This window comes from Carcharodon carcharias, chromosome 13, assembly GCF_017639515.1.
Source record: "Carcharodon carcharias isolate sCarCar2 chromosome 13, sCarCar2.pri, whole genome shotgun sequence".
NCBI classification, from domain to species: Eukaryota; Metazoa; Chordata; class Chondrichthyes; order Lamniformes; family Lamnidae; genus Carcharodon; species Carcharodon carcharias.
Window position 1 is genome coordinate 85,667,919 of NC_054479.1, and position 17,552 is coordinate 85,685,470.

At 44.6% G+C, this 17,552-nt stretch overlaps 1 protein-coding gene across 3 annotated transcripts; it reads right to left on the reverse strand.

Moving 5' to 3' along the window:
* Window positions 1-2,092: 2,092 nt before the first annotated feature.
* Window positions 2,093-17,235, reverse strand: socs2 (suppressor of cytokine signaling 2). 3 transcript variants are annotated; one of them, XM_041203021.1, is made up of 3 exons: window positions 16,954-17,235; window positions 15,625-15,926; window positions 2,093-2,837 (listed from the first exon to the last, which is right to left on the reverse strand). In XM_041203021.1, exons 2-3 carry the CDS (start codon window positions 15,752-15,754, stop codon window positions 2,377-2,379), a joined length of 591 nt encoding a protein of 196 aa, XP_041058955.1. In that variant the 5' UTR covers window positions 15,755-15,926; window positions 16,954-17,235; the 3' UTR covers window positions 2,093-2,376. The 3 variants fall into 3 exon arrangements, with proteins under 3 accessions (XP_041058955.1, XP_041058954.1, XP_041058956.1); XM_041203020.1 differs by having other exon boundaries at window positions 16,939-17,019; XM_041203022.1 differs by lacking the exon at window positions 15,625-15,926 and having other exon boundaries at window positions 16,954-17,233.
* Between the last annotated feature and the right edge of the window lie 317 nt (window positions 17,236-17,552).

Below are 17,552 nucleotides of genomic sequence, written 5' to 3' on the forward strand. Positions count from 1 at the left end.
GTCACAGACTGGGGGCAGTGCGAGGGGGGGGTCACAGACTGGGGGCAGTGCGAGGGGAAGGTCACAGACTGGGCGCAGTGTGAGGGGGGGTCACAGACTGGGGGCAGTGCCGGGGAGGGGTCACAGACTGGGGGCAGTGCTGGGGGGGTCACAGACTGGGGGCCGTGCGAGGGGAGGGTCACAGACTGGGCGCAGTGTGAGGGGGGGTCACAGACTGGGGGCAGTGGCGGGGAGGGGTCACAGACTGGGGGCAGTGCTGGGGGGGTCACAGACTGGGGGCCGTGCGAGGGCAGGTCACAGTCAGGGGGCAATGCGGAGGTCAGACTGGGGGCAGTGCAGAGGTTACCAAGAGAATTAGTAGGCAAATTTTCTGTGGCAGTGCTTCTTTGACATCTCAGTTGAAAGGAAATGTACGTTTGATCTCTTTTGCTCAGATTATAAAGACTTGGTCCCATGAGTTGGGGAGCAGTTGGTAACTCAAACCACTCTCCCACCTACCACATTGTTAGAGACACATTTTGCTATGAAGAAGGATCTGTTGGTCAAAATTAAATCAAACCAACTACAAAAATGGTGAGACGTATTTAACCAAGTGGGAATTAAGAGTGCAATCCCTCCTAGCTTGTGGATTTGTCTGCAGCAACATTTCTTCTCATCTCTCACTAGACCGACAGCAGAAGCTGTCGATAGGAGCATCTTCAAACAACATTTCACACTGGGCAAAGGACAGGACAGGATTTGCAGGACAACAGCATACTCCAGAGGAAAGGGGGGTTGGAAACGGAGTGGTTGTTTGCAAGGAAAGAGGGGTGAAGGGGGCTTTTTTTGAGGAGGTGGATAAATTTGACAGGAAGGGGGTCAGTACCTGAGGAGGGGCAGCAGGACAAGAGCAGGATAGGATAGGGAGAGAGAAATTCTGGGATAAATGAAAAGAACAATGGGAGGGCGGGTCAGGGCAGGATACAGGGAGGGAAAGTCTGAGAGAGGAGGGACTAGTGCAAAGGGGAATGGGAAACCTGGAATTGGGAAGCAGAGTTCAGGATCAAGCAGGATGCCACATATTCAGATTCACTGAATATTCCCCTCAGGAACTCATAAGGTGGAAGCTTGCTGAGGTCAGGGAGAGCCAGAGAAACCGCGCAATGGCAAGGCCCGCTGAACCACACCCCAATCAGGCGGCAGTGAGGCCAGCAGCGAGCCTTCCCCTGGAAGACTTCCCAGGGAATAGCTTCCCTGCCGAAAGCTGCTGGCCAATCAGAGGCTGGCAGCTTTTTTGCTCAGCTGTACCACTGGGGAGGCTGTGGTTGCTGCCGGAAGGACAGGCACGGGAGTCCCAGGATTGCGGAGCGACCTAGGCCACGGGTCAGTAATGTGAGGGGTGGAGGGTGTTTCCAAGGGGTGGGAGTCACGTGGAGAGGGATGCAGGGAGATTTGGCAGGACTCCTATACTTCCTGATGTCCACTCCCTTAGCATGAACACCGCATTGCAACAGGCCCACCTGTAACTGGGTTAATTCCAGTGGTGGCAGGATGGGACCCTTAAGTGGTCACTAATTGGCCACTTAAAGACCTCAGTAGGCAGCAGGGCAGAAAGCTCAATCGTGAACGTTAGTATCCAGAACTTAATTCTGGTAGAGGTGGGAAGGCAGCAATGTTCCAGTGTGCCACCCTTCCCTCCTCCAAGCTCGCCCCCAGTGAGAGCACAAGTGCCACCCATAGCCTTTACCTTTCCATTAGTGTTCGGATAAGATATTTTTCTACAATAGTCTCTGTTTTGTGCTGAAATTCCGATTGTGTGGAATAACCTATGTGCCTTTTACTCATTTATCCATCTGATATACAACTATTGAGCCAACAGACAAACCGCCCCCTGCTAAAAGCATACAGCAGGCTGAGATATTTGCAAATATCAGCAACATAAGAGAAAAGGTTGGTGCTAATTTAGCGATGGGAATCAATAAAATATGCAAATAAAACCAAGATTAAGAAATGCAATTGTGAAATGATTTAATTATTTAATATTTATTAATTTAAATGTTCTGAAGTCATCACATCCAAAGGAGAAGTCAATTCCAAGGGTAACATTGCTGAATGCTCCATCGCTAGAGACCTTTCCTTAATTGGATTGCTTCAGATTAGCTCCTAACCTGGTCTGAATCGTATTCCCATTAAATCAGTTTTACCACTGCAAGGTACATGTATCTCCTCTCTGTAACTGGCTGCAGCAGAACAGCTGAGGAGAGAGTCCCAGAGATGGAAAAAATAAATGATATTCTACAAGAAAAACAGGCAAATAAAAATGCAAGGGCAAGTATCCTGGGTGGGGGAGCCATTTTGAAGAAAAGTTCCCTCCTAGACTTTCATTTTAAGAGAGTTTTAAACCTGATACTTATATTCTGACAAATACTTCTTCAACTTAGTTGGCAAAGGCAGTACTTGGATCTCTCTGGTTGTTTTATGAATGGTGATACGGCAGAAGTGTTGCAGAGAAGGGGGCTCAGTGTACAATGGTTTGGTCAACCAGAGCTGGATGCCTCTGTTTTGAAGAGCCAGGCATCGGGTGTTCTGTAGCGTCCGACATAAGACAACATAGTATTCTACCAGATGCACCACACTATCAAACTGCTGAAGCTTGGATTTCATGAGGATCACCGAATCCAGTCTGAACTTGCCATCTCGGTATTCAATTCGCAGGTTTGTTGGTCCCAGAACTGTTTTTACAGAGATGGTGAGAAAATAGTCCCGGTGTGAACTGTCTCTCACCAGAAAAGTACCTTCAGAGGCTTCTTTTAACTTCTCGTTTGCTTCATTCGCTCTAAGAGCTCCCCAATACCATCCTGCAATAAACAAGAGACATAAAGTGTAAGTTGTATATTGGTATTCTGCAGTTCCAGTGGTGTGTCAGCTGTAGTTCAGTTGATAGTACTCTTGCTTCTGAATTTGAAGGTTGTGGGTTCGAGTCCCACTAGCTGGTACTGGAACACAAAAATCTAGACTGACACTCCAATGCAGTACTGAGGGTATGCTGCACAGTCAGAGGTGCCATCTTTCAGGTGAGACATTAAGCTGAGGCCCTCTCAGGGAATGTGAAAGATCATATGGAATTATTTTGAAGAAGGGCAGGGGAGTTATCCTCAGTGTCACAGAAAACAGATTATCTGGTCATTATCACCTTACTGTTTGTGGAAGCTTGCTGTGCGCAAATTGGCCATCACATTTCCTACATTACAATAGTGACAACACTTCAAAAGTACTTCATTGACTGTAAATCACTTTGAGATGTCCGGCGGTTGTGAAAAGCACGATGTAAATCCAAATTCTTTTTTTCCATTGGGTCACTTCATGCCTGTTTCAGTTATCAATAATTGGAACAGGCTTCAGAGATCTGAGTTTCTCAGCACCCATTATAGCCTAAACAGTGACAGTCATCAAAATATTTGAGTCTGGCAGCTCCCAGCTCCATAGCATTCCTGAAGTACTCTGGCAACCAGTCTCTGACCTCCCCCAACCTGCTGATCTTGGGACTGACCTGATGGACTGTTGGCAAAGGGCAAACTCGTCAAATTATTGAAATGAAGCTCGAGGACCAGTTTCAGGAAAAATTCAGGTTTCCACCTTTTTTTTTGCTATCAGTTATGTGCCACAAGTGGGTACTAATCAACTCTTTACTCTATTGATTCTTGATTATAAGATCCCCTTTGATATGTGTCATGGTTAATACACCAGTTTTCAGTTGATCACTAGGGGATATTAAAGGGTGTGCAGCACAGCTAAATATTGATCACATTTTCTGATAGATGAGCATTGCTTCACGAGAATTCTATGCAGATTTCTATACTTTAGGGAAAGGCAAAATCTTGGTGCCATTATGATTCATTACAATTCTATCAAATTATTATTAAAGTTTTTCTTTTTGTCTCTCAATTGTTCTGGTTATCCTGTTAAAAAGTCACTGCTAAAACATTCCAAGGTCCTGAAATAAAATCAGAGTAATTTCCCTTTTCTTTTCCTTCCTTGGCAGTTTGTTCTCTTTCCTTCATTCCATGAAGATATTAACTCCTTGCTGGGTAGCAATTCCACAGACAGCAGTTACTCTCTGACATCTCATTATACAGCCAATGTGTATATATAGATATATATAACATATGTGTGCGCGTCAATAGTGGGGATAACACCTACTTTAGGTACAAGTAGAAAACTGGCCCTGGTGGTGCGGACCCCATTACATGCATCATTCAAATTGTGCATAGCCAGTCAAAATTATCTACGGTTGGTGTTGGCAGGGAATTCGACCTCAGAGACATTAAAGGTAAGCCTGATGCTTTACCAATGACCTTCCCTCCATCATAAGACCAGAATTGAGGATGTTCACTGATGATTGCACAACATTTTGTTATATTCACGACTCCTCAGATACTGAAGCAGTCCGTGTCCATATGCAAAGACCTGGACAATGTTCAGGCTTAGGATGGTAATGTAAAATAACATTCATGCTACACAAGTGCCAGGCAGTGACCATCTCTAACCAGAGAAAATCTAACCATTTCCCCTTGACATTCAATGGCATTACCGTCACTAAATACCCCACTATCAACATCCTGGGGTTACCATTGACCAGAAACTGAACTGGACCAGCCATATAAATACTGTGGCTACAAGAACAGGTCAGAGATTTGGAACTCTGCGGAGAGTAACTTTCATGACCACCAGATGTCCCAAAGTGCTTTACAGCCAATGAAGTACTTTTTGAAGTGTAGTCACTGTTATAATGGAGGAAACGCAGCAGCCAATTTTCCCACACCAAGTTCTCACAAACAGCAAGGTAATTTGTTTTGTGATGTTGATTTTATTGAGGGATAAATATTGGCCAGGACACCAGGGAAACTCCTCCTCTTCTAAATAGTCCCACTGGATCTTTCATTGTCTAAGGCCTGATTCAGTCAGGTGCCCTGATCGATTCTCATTCCATTTTATGCCTAAAAAGGGGGACAAGGTTTAATTTCTGACCCAACACATTCAGTAACTTCAGTACTGTTGAAAAAAGAGACATGTTGAAGCTTTTCATCTTGCACTCTTCAGGACACTTCGCAAGAATATCCATATAAGGGGAAAGCAACAATTTATAGAGTATGTGAAGAGAGTGCTGATTGGTTGACAAGTGTACTCTGGTAGAGGTGTTGCCATGGAGAATGTACCAGAGATGGTGACTGACAGTATATTAAGACAGGGCCCTGTTCTTTGAAGACAGAAAGAACATGTATACACATTGCACCTGTTTCAGCTAAACAAAATAAGTGACAGACATTCGTTGACTCATTCCTCAGGGCAATGCCTTGACCAATGAGGGTCAAGCTGCCTGGTTTAAATTTCAAACAATGCTTGGCAGTTAACTGTTGGTCACTAGTGCATTCTCCATGGTAATGCCTCTACCTATCAGAGTCCACTTGCCAACCAATCAGCACTCTCTTCACATACACAGTATAAATTGTTGTTTTCCCCTTATATTGGTATTTTGCAAAGTGTCCTGATCAGTGCAAGATGAAAAGCTTCGACATGTCTCTTTTTTTCAGCAATAGTCAAGGTTTGTACTCCCAAATATTTGGTAACATTCAAACTAGAATTTAATTACCGTGAACTGGATTAGCTGTATGAAGGGAAATTAATCTAATTCCAGTTTTTAAGTTTACAGACAGGTGAAGCTCAGTATTTTACAATGTCTGATGCTTAGCACCCATATATTCAACACTTCAGGGGCTGTTTTAGGTCCAAAATGATGTCCATGCTGCCTGCACACCCTTTTGATGCTGGTCGTGCTGGACACTATTTTGGGTAAGTCATCAATATGGGCACTGGAATCATGATCCCAGAAAATGCACAGTAGGCAAATCATGCATCAGTCACTGATTTGAGGTGAGCACTGCCATTTTCAGCCTTAGCGTTCCTGCTAATATCCTCTCTGTTCACACAGCTGAAAATGAATCAGCCGCAGGAGATATCCCCACAGCGGCACTTTTTAAAGGTGTCATCAATTACTTTTAGGTTAGTTGCTGATTAATTTTTACTGATTATTATTGAATTTGTTGGAAGTGTTGGGTGGTTTGTACTGTTGTTTAAAGTTACTGATGTCTACAGGGAGAGGAGTTGCACATGGCGAAGGCTTTGGTTCTGACTTCAAGAATTCTACTCGGACCACTTCCTCTCCATAGTGGGTGCTGTAGCTACCAAACCCCTTGGTCTGCAGCATGACAGGGAGATTGAGCAGAGGCGATGCAGAGGAGGACAAGCTACTTGAAGAGGGAGGAGAAGGGTGGGTGAAGGGCTCTGAGCAGACTACTACCACCCAGAGTGTTCAAGGAGCAATTCTCCTATATCAAACTCAGTAGGGAAGCATGTGTTAGACATCTCTGCTTCTCCAAGATGTTCATAAAAATCTGCCATCTGTTACAAACAGACCTGCAACCTTAGAACAGATGAGGACAGCACTACCAGTGGCTGTAAAGGTGACCATAAACATCTCAATGGGCTGCTTCTAGACTGTATAAGGGAGGTCACTGAACACACCGTCTCCAAAGAGACGGGAAACATTACTTTCTGTCTTTCCAGAGAGCACATGGTGTCACGATACCATGTTTCCCCATGATGCAGAGTGCCAATGTTACTTTGCAGACACCACATCCAAATGTGAAGATGTATACAACCATAAAAGTTTCCAAATCCTCAATATCCAAAGGTGTGTGACCATAATCATCATATCATTACAGGCTGATTAGCCTGACCTCGGTCGTTGGTAAGATTTTAGAGTCCATTATTAAGGAAGAGATTTCAGAATACTTGGAAGTGCATGGTAAAATAGGGCAAAGTCAGCATGGTTTCATCAAGTGGAGGTCATGCATGAAAAATCTGCTAGAATTCTTTGAGGAGGTAACAAGTAGGTTAGACAAAGGAGAGCCAATGGATGTTATCTACTTGGACTTCCAGAAGGCCTTTGATAAGGTGCCGCACAGGAGGCTGCTCTGAAAGATAAGAGCCCATGGTGTTAGAGGCAAGGTACTAGCATGGGTAGAAGATTGACTGTCTGGCAGGAGGCAGAGAGTGGGGATAAGGGGGTCCTTCTCAGGATGGCGGCCGGTGACTAGTGGAGTTCCACAGGGGTCAGTGTTGGGACCACAACTTTTCACTTTATACATTAATGATCTAGATGAAGGAACTGAGGGCATCCTGGTTAAGTTTGCAGATGATACAAAGATAGGTGGAGGGACAGGTAGAATTGAGGAGGCAGGGAGGCTGCAGAAGGATTTGGACAGGTTAGGAGAATGGGCAAGGAAGTGGCAGATGGAATACAATGTGGGGAAGTGTGAGTTCATGCACTTTGGTAGGAAGAATAGAGGCATAGACTATTTTCTAAATGGGGAGAGAATTCAGAAATCTGGAGTGCAAAGGGACTTGGGAGTTCTAGTCCAGGATTCTCTTAAGGTTAACTTGCAGGTTGAGTCGCTAGTTAGGGAGGCAAATGCAATGTTGGCATTTATTTCGAGAGGTCTAGAATATAAAAGCAGGGATATGTTGCTGAGGCTTTATAAGGCTCAGGTCAGACCACATTTAGAATATTGTGAGCAATTTTGGGCCCCGTATCTCAGGAAGGATGTTCTGGCCCTGGAGAGGGTCCAGAGGAGGTTCACGAGAACGATCCCAGGAATGAAGGGCTTAACATATCAGGAACGTTTGAGGACTTTGGGTCTATACTCGATGGAATTTAGAAGGATGAGGGGGGATCTGATTGAAACTTACAGAATACTGAAAGGCCTAACTAGAGTGGACGTGGGGAAGATGTTTCCATTAGTAGGAGAGACTATGACCCGAGGGCACAGCCTCAGAGTAAAGGGAAGACCTTTTAGAACAGAGATGAGAAGAAACTTTTATTAGCCAGAGAGTGGTGAATCTATGGAATTCATTGCCACAGAAGGCTGTGGGGGTCAGGTCATTGAGTGTATTTAAGACCAAGATAGATAGGTTCTTCATTGGTAAAGGGATCAAAGGTTACGGGGTGAAGGAGGGAGAATGGGGTTGAGAAACTTATCAGCCATGATTGAATGGCAGAGCAGACTCGATGGGCCTAATGGCCTAATTTCTGCTCCTCTGTCTTATGGTCTTATGATCATGCAGATTGATTCCTAATATCCTGGCAGATGTCAGGATGCCCTTATTCTATGGTGGCTCACTAATCCACCACATCAAATCAAATGGTGGCTACTGGATGACAAGGACTACTTGGCTCGTGGCTCCAGTACACAATGCATGCACACATGGGCAGCAGGTATATAAAGAAAGCCATGCTGCCACAAGGAATCTCATCAAGCTGATCACTGGGATGCTTAAGCAACATTTCCACTGCCTGATCCACTCTGCAGTGCTCTCCAGAGCGTGTGTCACAATTCGTCATGGTCTGCTGCATCCTGCACAACCCTCACCATCAGGAGGGCACAGCCCTTGCCACCAGGTAAGTAGCAGGCAGCTAAAAAGGAAAAGAGGGAGAAAGTGGGGAGGCAATTAACACAGCCCCCTTCCAGACAGGCTGTCCGTGATCCACTCATTTGATTGTGGTGCATCCACTTGGCCATAATGCTGAAATAAAAGCCACCACAAAACTAACATTCCAAACCAACTTTATAAATCAAACCATCTAATATTCCATATAAAAGTCAACCAATTGCCCATGTGCATTCCCTTATACTGTCTCCTGTGTGCCTATGCCTGATGCCCACCCTAGTGCTCCTAAAAGGTGCAACCACAGTGGCTGCAGCATGGATGGTGAACAGCTGTTAACTTTCACTGGTGGAAGACTGCAAATGGCCTTGCAGGATGACCTCGAGCAGCTCTGGCCCTGGAAGGTCTGGCTTCAAATTGTATGAACTTGGCAGGGATAACTTGGCAGTCTGGGCTGACTAGCGGAGCGGCAATACTGGGAGGATGAAAACTGTCCTCCTGAGAGGGGACAGCAGGTTTGTGCTTAACAGAACCATTGCCACTCCCCCAGGGCAGTACGTCAGCAATCTGAGCCATGTGTTGCAGGGCAGATTGTTGGATCGCTGTGACACCCTGCAAAGCCCCTTTGAACATTGGTATCACAGACATGATGGCAGCAAGCTGATCTTGCATTACTTCAGCCTGAGCTTCCACTGCAGTATTCAGACATTGCCTGGCTTCTGCTTGTGGTGCAATTGGAGCCAAGACGTCAGCCACTTGGGTCCACAAGTGTGCTAATGAACTTGGCCACCAATTACTGGTGGAAAGAGTGGGCTCCGAGCTCTGTGAAAAGTCATGTTTAAGGTTGGTATCAGACTCCTTCATGTTCTATGACAGTGATCACAGACTTTATGGAAGGCCAGAAAATGCAACAAACGTTTCTGTTATCTGAAAAGGAAGAAGGTGCAGGGCTATGGGGGAGAAGGCAGGGGAATGGCACGAGGTGAATTGCTCATTCGGAGAGCCAGTGCAGACAGAACCAGCCAAATGATCTCCTTTTGCACTGCAACAATTCTATGATTTCTGCATGCATGCCGATCAGCTTTTTCTGTAGGTCGCCCCATTGAAATCTTCATCTGAGCCAGTTGTAGCAGAACTCATGTGTGGACACGTGTGAAGGGCTGGCGCCTGCACTAATCTTTCCCCTGCCCTGGCTGCAGGCCACTCATGCCCAGTATCTCACCACGTATAGATCCTGCCTCTAAATCATCCTCTAAAGTACATGCAGTGTCAGTATGCGAACTGGTGGCAGCAAGTGAGAGATGGTGTTTCTTCTTCATCACTGTCTTCTTGCTCTTCCATCTCTTTGTTCCACCACAGCCTGGCCAGGTGGCAGTCCTTGGGTTTCTGAAAGGAGAAAGGCACCAAGGGGAGGGTGAGAGGGAGAGGGGGAAACAATGTGCATGCTTACACTATCTGCTGCTTGTAAAGCAGAAGAGACTGTGGGTGAAGGTGGAGTGGGCTGTGAGAAGGAGAATTAAGTATAATGATATCATCATCATCTTTAATGGTTTCAGCCCCACTGTTGGCCTCAGTCATGCCTGCTCCAATGATGAACAATACAGTCTCTACCATGGAGGGGAGGACATGCAGGCATTCCTGACACCCTCTAAGTAATTTCTGCTATCCTCTAGTTATGTGTCACCTTGTCGTGCAAGAGAGGGAAGTGTCAGTGAATGTGATGCAATGTGTTTGAGTGATGTGGTTGCAGTGTGTGAAAGGTGTGAGACTTGCAGCAATGCTGAGTGTGTGAGGGTGGGGTGAAGCTATGAATGTTAGATATGAGCCATGATTGCTAGAGATTGGTGGGTGAGTGATGGGCTTGTGATGCATTCGCCATGTGAGACTAGTGATAAAGTTGGTGGAAATTGATATTTTAAGATGCATTCACTGATCTTGATCTCCTTTGAGGTCACTGAACCTCATGCAGCATTGCAACTTCGTGGTTAGACTGCCAGTATTGACCGCAATAAGTATGTGCTCCTACTGGCTTCGTTGTGGGTTTCCTTGTAGCCTTTGGAAAGCTGACATCTCTCCTCTCGTCCATCTCCTGCATCAGGGCCTCCAGTTCTGCAGTGGAGAACCTTGGAGCCTGCTCTCTCCCCTGATGTGCCATAGTTACTCTTCCTGCAGTTTAGATTCTCTTCCTCAGCCACTTCCAGCAACTGCTCCAGTCAAAAAAGCATCAGCGATTTACGAGGTTCAGGCTGGCTTTGAATAATGAAAGCAAACTTGAACTTATGCTAGCTCCTCATGATGTTTGCACCCCTGTTAAGGCAATGCAACCAGTCAATAGCACGCTCAGCAATGGCAATCCAATGAACAAGCAGCAGTCTGAAGTTTGCATGCTGCCTGCACTGGAAGCAACAAGCGCTGAATAATCATGCCTTATCATTCCTGTGTTTGTTTTTGGGACTTGGCAAATTTTGCACTCTCAGTATTTTAAAATGCCCTTAGATAACAGACAGATGAAATACAGTATTTAACAATTACAGGCTGGTGTTAGTAGTGTAACAGAGCTAAGACCTCACACTCTATATTTTTATAAAATATAATCCTGGCTAATTTCTAAAATTTTAGAAACTGGACAAAGACTTTAAAAAGGCTGAAGCTATTGCCTGCCTGTAATCCAGAACAAATGGAACTTTCTGGCAGTATCAGAGAAGCTGACACCTCATTATATCTGAAGAGATGCTAATGACCTTGCAGGCTGCAGAGACCAAATTCAAAGGGAATAATACAATGGCCATCGACATTTCATAAGCCGGGCATGGCCACTGGAGTTTGCTAGTTTGACAGGACAAAGGACCCTGCAACATCCTTTCAAATTCTTAATGGTTGTGACATTAACAACATCAGCAACTTAGACAAAGAAATATACACCCTTTGTCAAAGCCAAAGTAGAGAGGTGGGAGTCATGTGACATGACCCCTCTAGCTGGAAGAACCTGTAATATTGCCTGTGGAGCTGCAAAGCTCAGTCTGCCACCTTCCATCTAGCAAGAGGTAGCAGAAAAAGGGCTCTGTCCAAGTGAATGCCGGTCCCCTCATACACTGTTTCTACTGGAACTTCTGTACCATTGCCTACAAGATAACTCCTTTTCCAGGTGCCTATCTTGTCATGGAAGTACCCCCTACTGGAAAAGTGAATTATCCAGCATCAGTTTTCAACCTACCATACTCTGAAGGAATACACCATTGGATTTTGATTCTGGACTCATGTGAAACAATAATTCTTTGCTCTGTGATCTTTGCCCTGTAAATCCTTCTTTCTCCATCCCTCTTTTATTGTATGAATGCACAAAGGGGCTATGTGTGATATCCCCCACCCCCTCATTTTGAGTGCGTGCGAATAAACTAACCCTCTGAGTTTACCCTATCTCGAGTTTGCTGTGGGGTTATTAATAAAAATTGAATTATACCAAATCTAAGGGGTTGGGAAATACACTACTGCTTAAAAGGGGGGAAATCAAAATCAAAACACCTTTCTGTTTATGGTTGATGGTGAGAGGAGAAAACAGGCCTGTTTAAATTAATCCTTGTCCCATCTGAAGAGTAGATTTTAACCAGCAAGGATTTGGAAGTTGGGGGTCAACGCAAAGAAAAGATCTCTAAATTCTCAAACTTGACATCAACCTGCCTTGAAAGCACCCACTTCCATATTTAATGGAGGCTGGGATTTAACGCCAAGGTTATGGCCCCACCCACTGGCTGGAAGGTCAGGATGGAGCCTGCCTCTACCAGCACTGAAAGCCATGAACGGATTTTACAATTGTCAGGCAATTAATTGCCTGAGGTTGTGACTTTTGCCCCTCTGAGGCAGGGTATCCTGCCTCTGGGAGCTAGCAGCCAATCAGAGGGACAGCAGCCCTTCAGTCCAGCAGTGTCACCGGGAGCAGTGCCCACAGCTGGGACAGCAGCAGGTCCCGGACCAGGAACAGGAACTAGCTCTTTCAAAGAGCCAGCACAGGCGTAATGCGCCCTACAACTTCTTCCTGGGCTGTAAGATTCTATGATTCTAAGTTATTATATTTGATGTGATTTGATTCAATGTGCAACTTTAGTAAAGCACACATAAGACTGAAAGGTAAGAGCAGTGTTTAATGAGTCTACGAGGTTACTGGACGCAAAGATAACCCATTGACTTTAAAGCCTGGTCCTCACTCATTTGCCATTTTTGCAATGTGTCTGCTGTGTACTGTTCTAGGGTATGGCACAGAAATATTATTATTGACCTTGTGACCACTAAGTAGTAAGGAGGAACTGTGATGCTACATCTAGATAAAGAACAAGTAAAGTATACCGATGAATAAAAATCAGAACATTAATGCTTTTCGAGCTTTTTAACATTTAGAAATTATTTTGTTCCATTAGCTTTAGATCCAAAGTGGATGACCTCACATTTGTCTACACGGAATTCATTTGCTACAGTTTTGTCCATTCACTTTAATATTTCTTTGTAATATATTCGTAAGGATGAGAATCACTGAATAATTGTATCATTTGGAATTTCTACATCCAAACTGGTTTATAATATGTTTGAAGAACTACTTTTCCAGTTTAAAAATAAAAGTGCTTTTTGTCAGATGGAAACAGTCATTGTGATGGGCATGTAGACCATTGCCAGTAATCATTTTTAAACTTGAAGTTTGTTTTTATATGCTCACGTTTTTTAAAGCTATGTAAAATACTGTAAATACCTCCATCTCACTTGCTCTCTCTGCTTTTTATCTCACCCTTTTAGCAACAAATGCACAAAAAGATTAAGATTCACATGCATAATGCTGTGTGAATATAAGTAATGAAATCCTAGGCCCAACAACATTTGATCATTTTTATTTACTAATCAGGTGATTAGCAAATATGACGATTAGACATATCCCAATATGGTTGCGGGGGGGAACAATGGCTTCAGTCTTCCCGATGTTTAACTGAAGGAAACTGTTGTTCATCCAGAACTGAACGTTGGACAAGCAGTCTGACTACACCGAGACAATGGAGGAGTTGAGAGGTGGTGAGGTAGAGATGGGTGTCATCACCGTATATGTGCCAACTGATTTGTCACTTTAGATGATGTCACCAAGGAGTAACATATAGATAAGAAATAGAAGGAGGCCAAGATCCAACCTTGGGTGACTCCAGAGGCATAGAGTGGGATGAGAAGTCACTGCAGCAAATTCTCACTTTCCACTGTATTGTTAAGAATGGAAACAAAAATAGCTGGAAAAACTCAGCAGGTCCGACAGCATCTACAGAGAGGAATACAGTTAACATTTCGAGTCCGTATGACTCTTCATCAGAACTAAGGAAAAATAGAAAAGAGGTGAAATATAAGCTGGTTGAGGGGGGTGGGATAGTGGGATAGAGCTGGATAGAGGGCCAGTGATAGGTGGAGGCAAAGAAGAGATTGCCAAAGATGTCAGACAAAAGGACAAAGGGGGTGTTGACGATGGTGATATTAGCTAAAGAATGTGCTAATGGTGACATTAAGGATAGAAAACAGGACGGGCAAGTGGCAGATGGCCCTGGTGGGGTGGGGGGAAGGAATCGAAATAGGTTAAAAGGTGGAGATAAAACAAAGGATGGAAATAAATTTTAAAACAATAGAAATAGGTGGGAAAAGAAAAGTATATAATATATATATATAAGCAGAGTTAACGTTTCGAATCCAATATGACTCTTCAGAAGGAAGAGTCATATTGGACTTGTAATCTTAACTGTCTCTCTCTCCACAGATGCTGCCAGACCTGCTGAGTTTTTCCAGCATTTTCTGTTTTTATTTCAGATTTCCAGCAACTGCCATATTTTGCTTGTATATTATTGTTTATGAAGTAGCCTGGTTCCAGAAACAAACCTCTGGTTTCCAACAGGCATCTGCAAGTGTCACCTACACATCACATGGCATAGAGGAGAGGAAATTTCTGATGCAACTCTGTGACTTCCCTCATGGAAACTAGTTAGCTGACATTACAAGCCACAGAAACTGACATAAACTCGGAACTGTATCCATGTGCTGAACTTCCCTACCAAAGGGAAATTAATCCTTACAATAAAATAATTAAAAGAAGTCCATTCTAAAAAATAATTGAGAAATATTAGCACATCCAAAAGTCTGGTGACGAATATATATGATAGTTTGGCTTCTATCTAATATATTCTGTCCAGTCCTGCTCTCTCCCTATGTGATAAAGCTCCCTAAAACAAAACATCTACTTAACAATTAGAATAGTAGAATTTGACAGCACACAAGGGGACAATTCAATCTGCAGCTGCCCCTGAGCCACCTACCCGCCCAGTCCCTCCCTCCTATTCTCAATGTTTTCCTCACCTATATTTATCCAATTTCCTCCTAATACAACTTGAGATTCTGCCTCCAGCTGTTTCTGGAGAACGTTTTTTTTTAAAAACGCAATCACACACACATATATCCCTTTGGGGAGATTTAAAGTTCATCGTGTGTATTTTCAAGTGAAATTAAAATGATTTTGAAGGAAAATTGATTTAAAACGCTTAATGCACCAGACACGGGGCCTCGTCATTTAAGCAGCTTATGTAACTTTTAACAGATTGTTTAACGTTACATCTGAAAATATCACATTTATGATTAGAACCACAAATTTGATTTAACCCAAGAGAAAGGTTTTAGATGGTAAAATGTGAACGAGATTTTCAGACACAGTCATTGTTCAACATTCTTCACTGTAAAATTTGGGGAATTTCATAAACATTTTGTGTTGTATTTTACAGAGTTCCTCTAACACAGCTCACATTTGAATGGCGCACCTAGTTTATTGCCAGCAGCAATCGGCGGTGAAAATAAATATATTTTGCAAATATATATTCAGTAAAACTCCGCCAAAAAAAAACCCCGAGGCTGTGGATAGGGCTCCATTAAATTGTTGGAGAATTTATCCAAAAGACAATAAGCCATTTTTTTTGTCTTGGCGCAGGAGCACATGAGAATTAAAAGTGCAAACAAGTTTTTGTGTTTAAAGAAAGGGGGGGGGGGGTGGAGTGGAATCTATATTTAAATGGGCTGAGACTAACTTTACATTAGAGACCCAAACTCCAGATATACTGGAGAGTGAGAGCTGCACAGTACCTGTACTCCGAAGATCCGCCATAGCGGCTGAAATGCGGTCCTGTTCAACATCCACAGTCCTCAAGTCTACCCCGGCTCCCTGCTCAGTCTGCATTGAATCCACATTGTCTGTTGCCTCCTGGTAAGTCATTTGGGTCGAAATTCCAGAGAAGCGATTGCCCCACAGTTACCGAAAGGGACATCAAGAAACAAAACCTCCAAAGCCCCACTCTTCCTTCCCTACATTACCAAGAATTCCCCGTTGGGAGCCAGAACTATTCTGTTAGGGAGACATTTAACGACTCAAACACGCCCTTCGAGATCTACAAAAGGGAGAGACACAGAGAGAGTCTGAGAGTAGAGCTCCTATTCTGTGAGCATATTCGGGGCAATGTTAATGTTAATTCCAGGGGGCCTTTCAACCGCAAGGTGTCGGCTGCGACCGCCCGACAATCCCCAACTCGTCAGTTTCACAAAATTAGGAATTCAACCTCCTCCTGTCGGGCATCGTCAAGTCAACCCGCTGTAGAAATAGCAGGATCTTTACAAATGGAGGCGGAGTGAGGGAATTTGGCCGTGTGTGACTGAGTCAATGAGTGACTAGGTGTGAGATTGAGTGAGTGAATGATTGTGAATAAAGTGATTATGACAGTGACTGTATGAAATTAACTGTGGGTGACTGAGTGTGAGATTGAGTGTGACAATCTGAGAGCGAGTGTGAGACAGTGTCTCTGCGTGTGCGTGTGTGAGATTGTGAGTGACAGAGTCTAAAACTGAGTGTGAGTGAGTGTGAGATTCAGTAAGATTGAGAGTCTGAGAGCGAGTGTGAGACTATGAAATGGAGTGAGTGACTGTCTAAAATTGAGTGTGACTGAGTGCGAGATTGAGTGAGAGAGATTCAGTAAGATTGAGAGTGTGAGCGACTGAGTGTGAGATTGAGTTTGTGACTGAGTCTAAGATTGCTTAAGTATTATGATAATGAGAGTGAGAGTGTGTGAGATTAAGAGAATGAGTCTGAGATTGTGAGTATGGGATTGAGTGAGAGTGAGTGTAAGAGTGATTGAGTCAGATTGTGAGAGAATGAGAGAGTGTGTGAATGAGAGTGTGACTCTGAGAGTGAGTGGGAATGAGTGTGAGATTGAGTGCAAAAGCTTCTGAGATTGGATCAACGTGTAGAGACCATTTTAATATTCTTTCTTCTATTCCCTCCCCACAATTCGACCAGAAACAATCGCATTCCAGTGCACTTATTGACTCATGCTAAAATAGAATATCTAAATCAAACAAGATGTATAGATAAAGCCGCGGTGGTAATGGTCATGTCCAATCATATACCTATACTGGATTCACCTTTAAATGCACGTCTCCTGCTTGGAAGGATTTCCGAGTGACTGTTTAGGGAAGCTGCTCTGCCTGAGCGACCAGGGTCGCGCATTCAATCCGAATGGGCGCTTCTGTTTTGCACTGGGAACAAACAATAACAGTATCCTGTAAGGGCGGACGGAGATGGCATAGGCGAGGGCCGGGCACAGATTGGGAGAGAGGGCAGGGCTGAGAGAGAGAGAGGAGCAAAGGCTGGGAGAGAGAAGGGGGGCAGGGACTGGGGGAGAGAGGGGGGCAGGGACTGGGAGAGAGAGGGGGGGCAGGGGCTGGGGGAGAGAGGGGGCAGGGATTGGGAGAGAGAGAGAGGGAGGGCAGGGGCTGGGAGGGAGAGGGCAGGGGCTGGGAAAGAGAGAGGGAGAGGGGCTGGGAGAGAGGGAGGGCAGGGGCTGGGAGAGAGGGAGGGCAGGGGCTGGGAAAGAGAGAGGGAGAGGGGCTGGGAGAGAGGGAGGGCAGGGGCTGGGAAAGAGGGAGGGCAGGGGCTGGGAAAGAGGGAGGGCAGGGGCTGGGAAAGAGAGGGGACAGGAACTGGGAGAGAGAGAGGGCTGAGGCTGAGAGAGAGAGAGAGA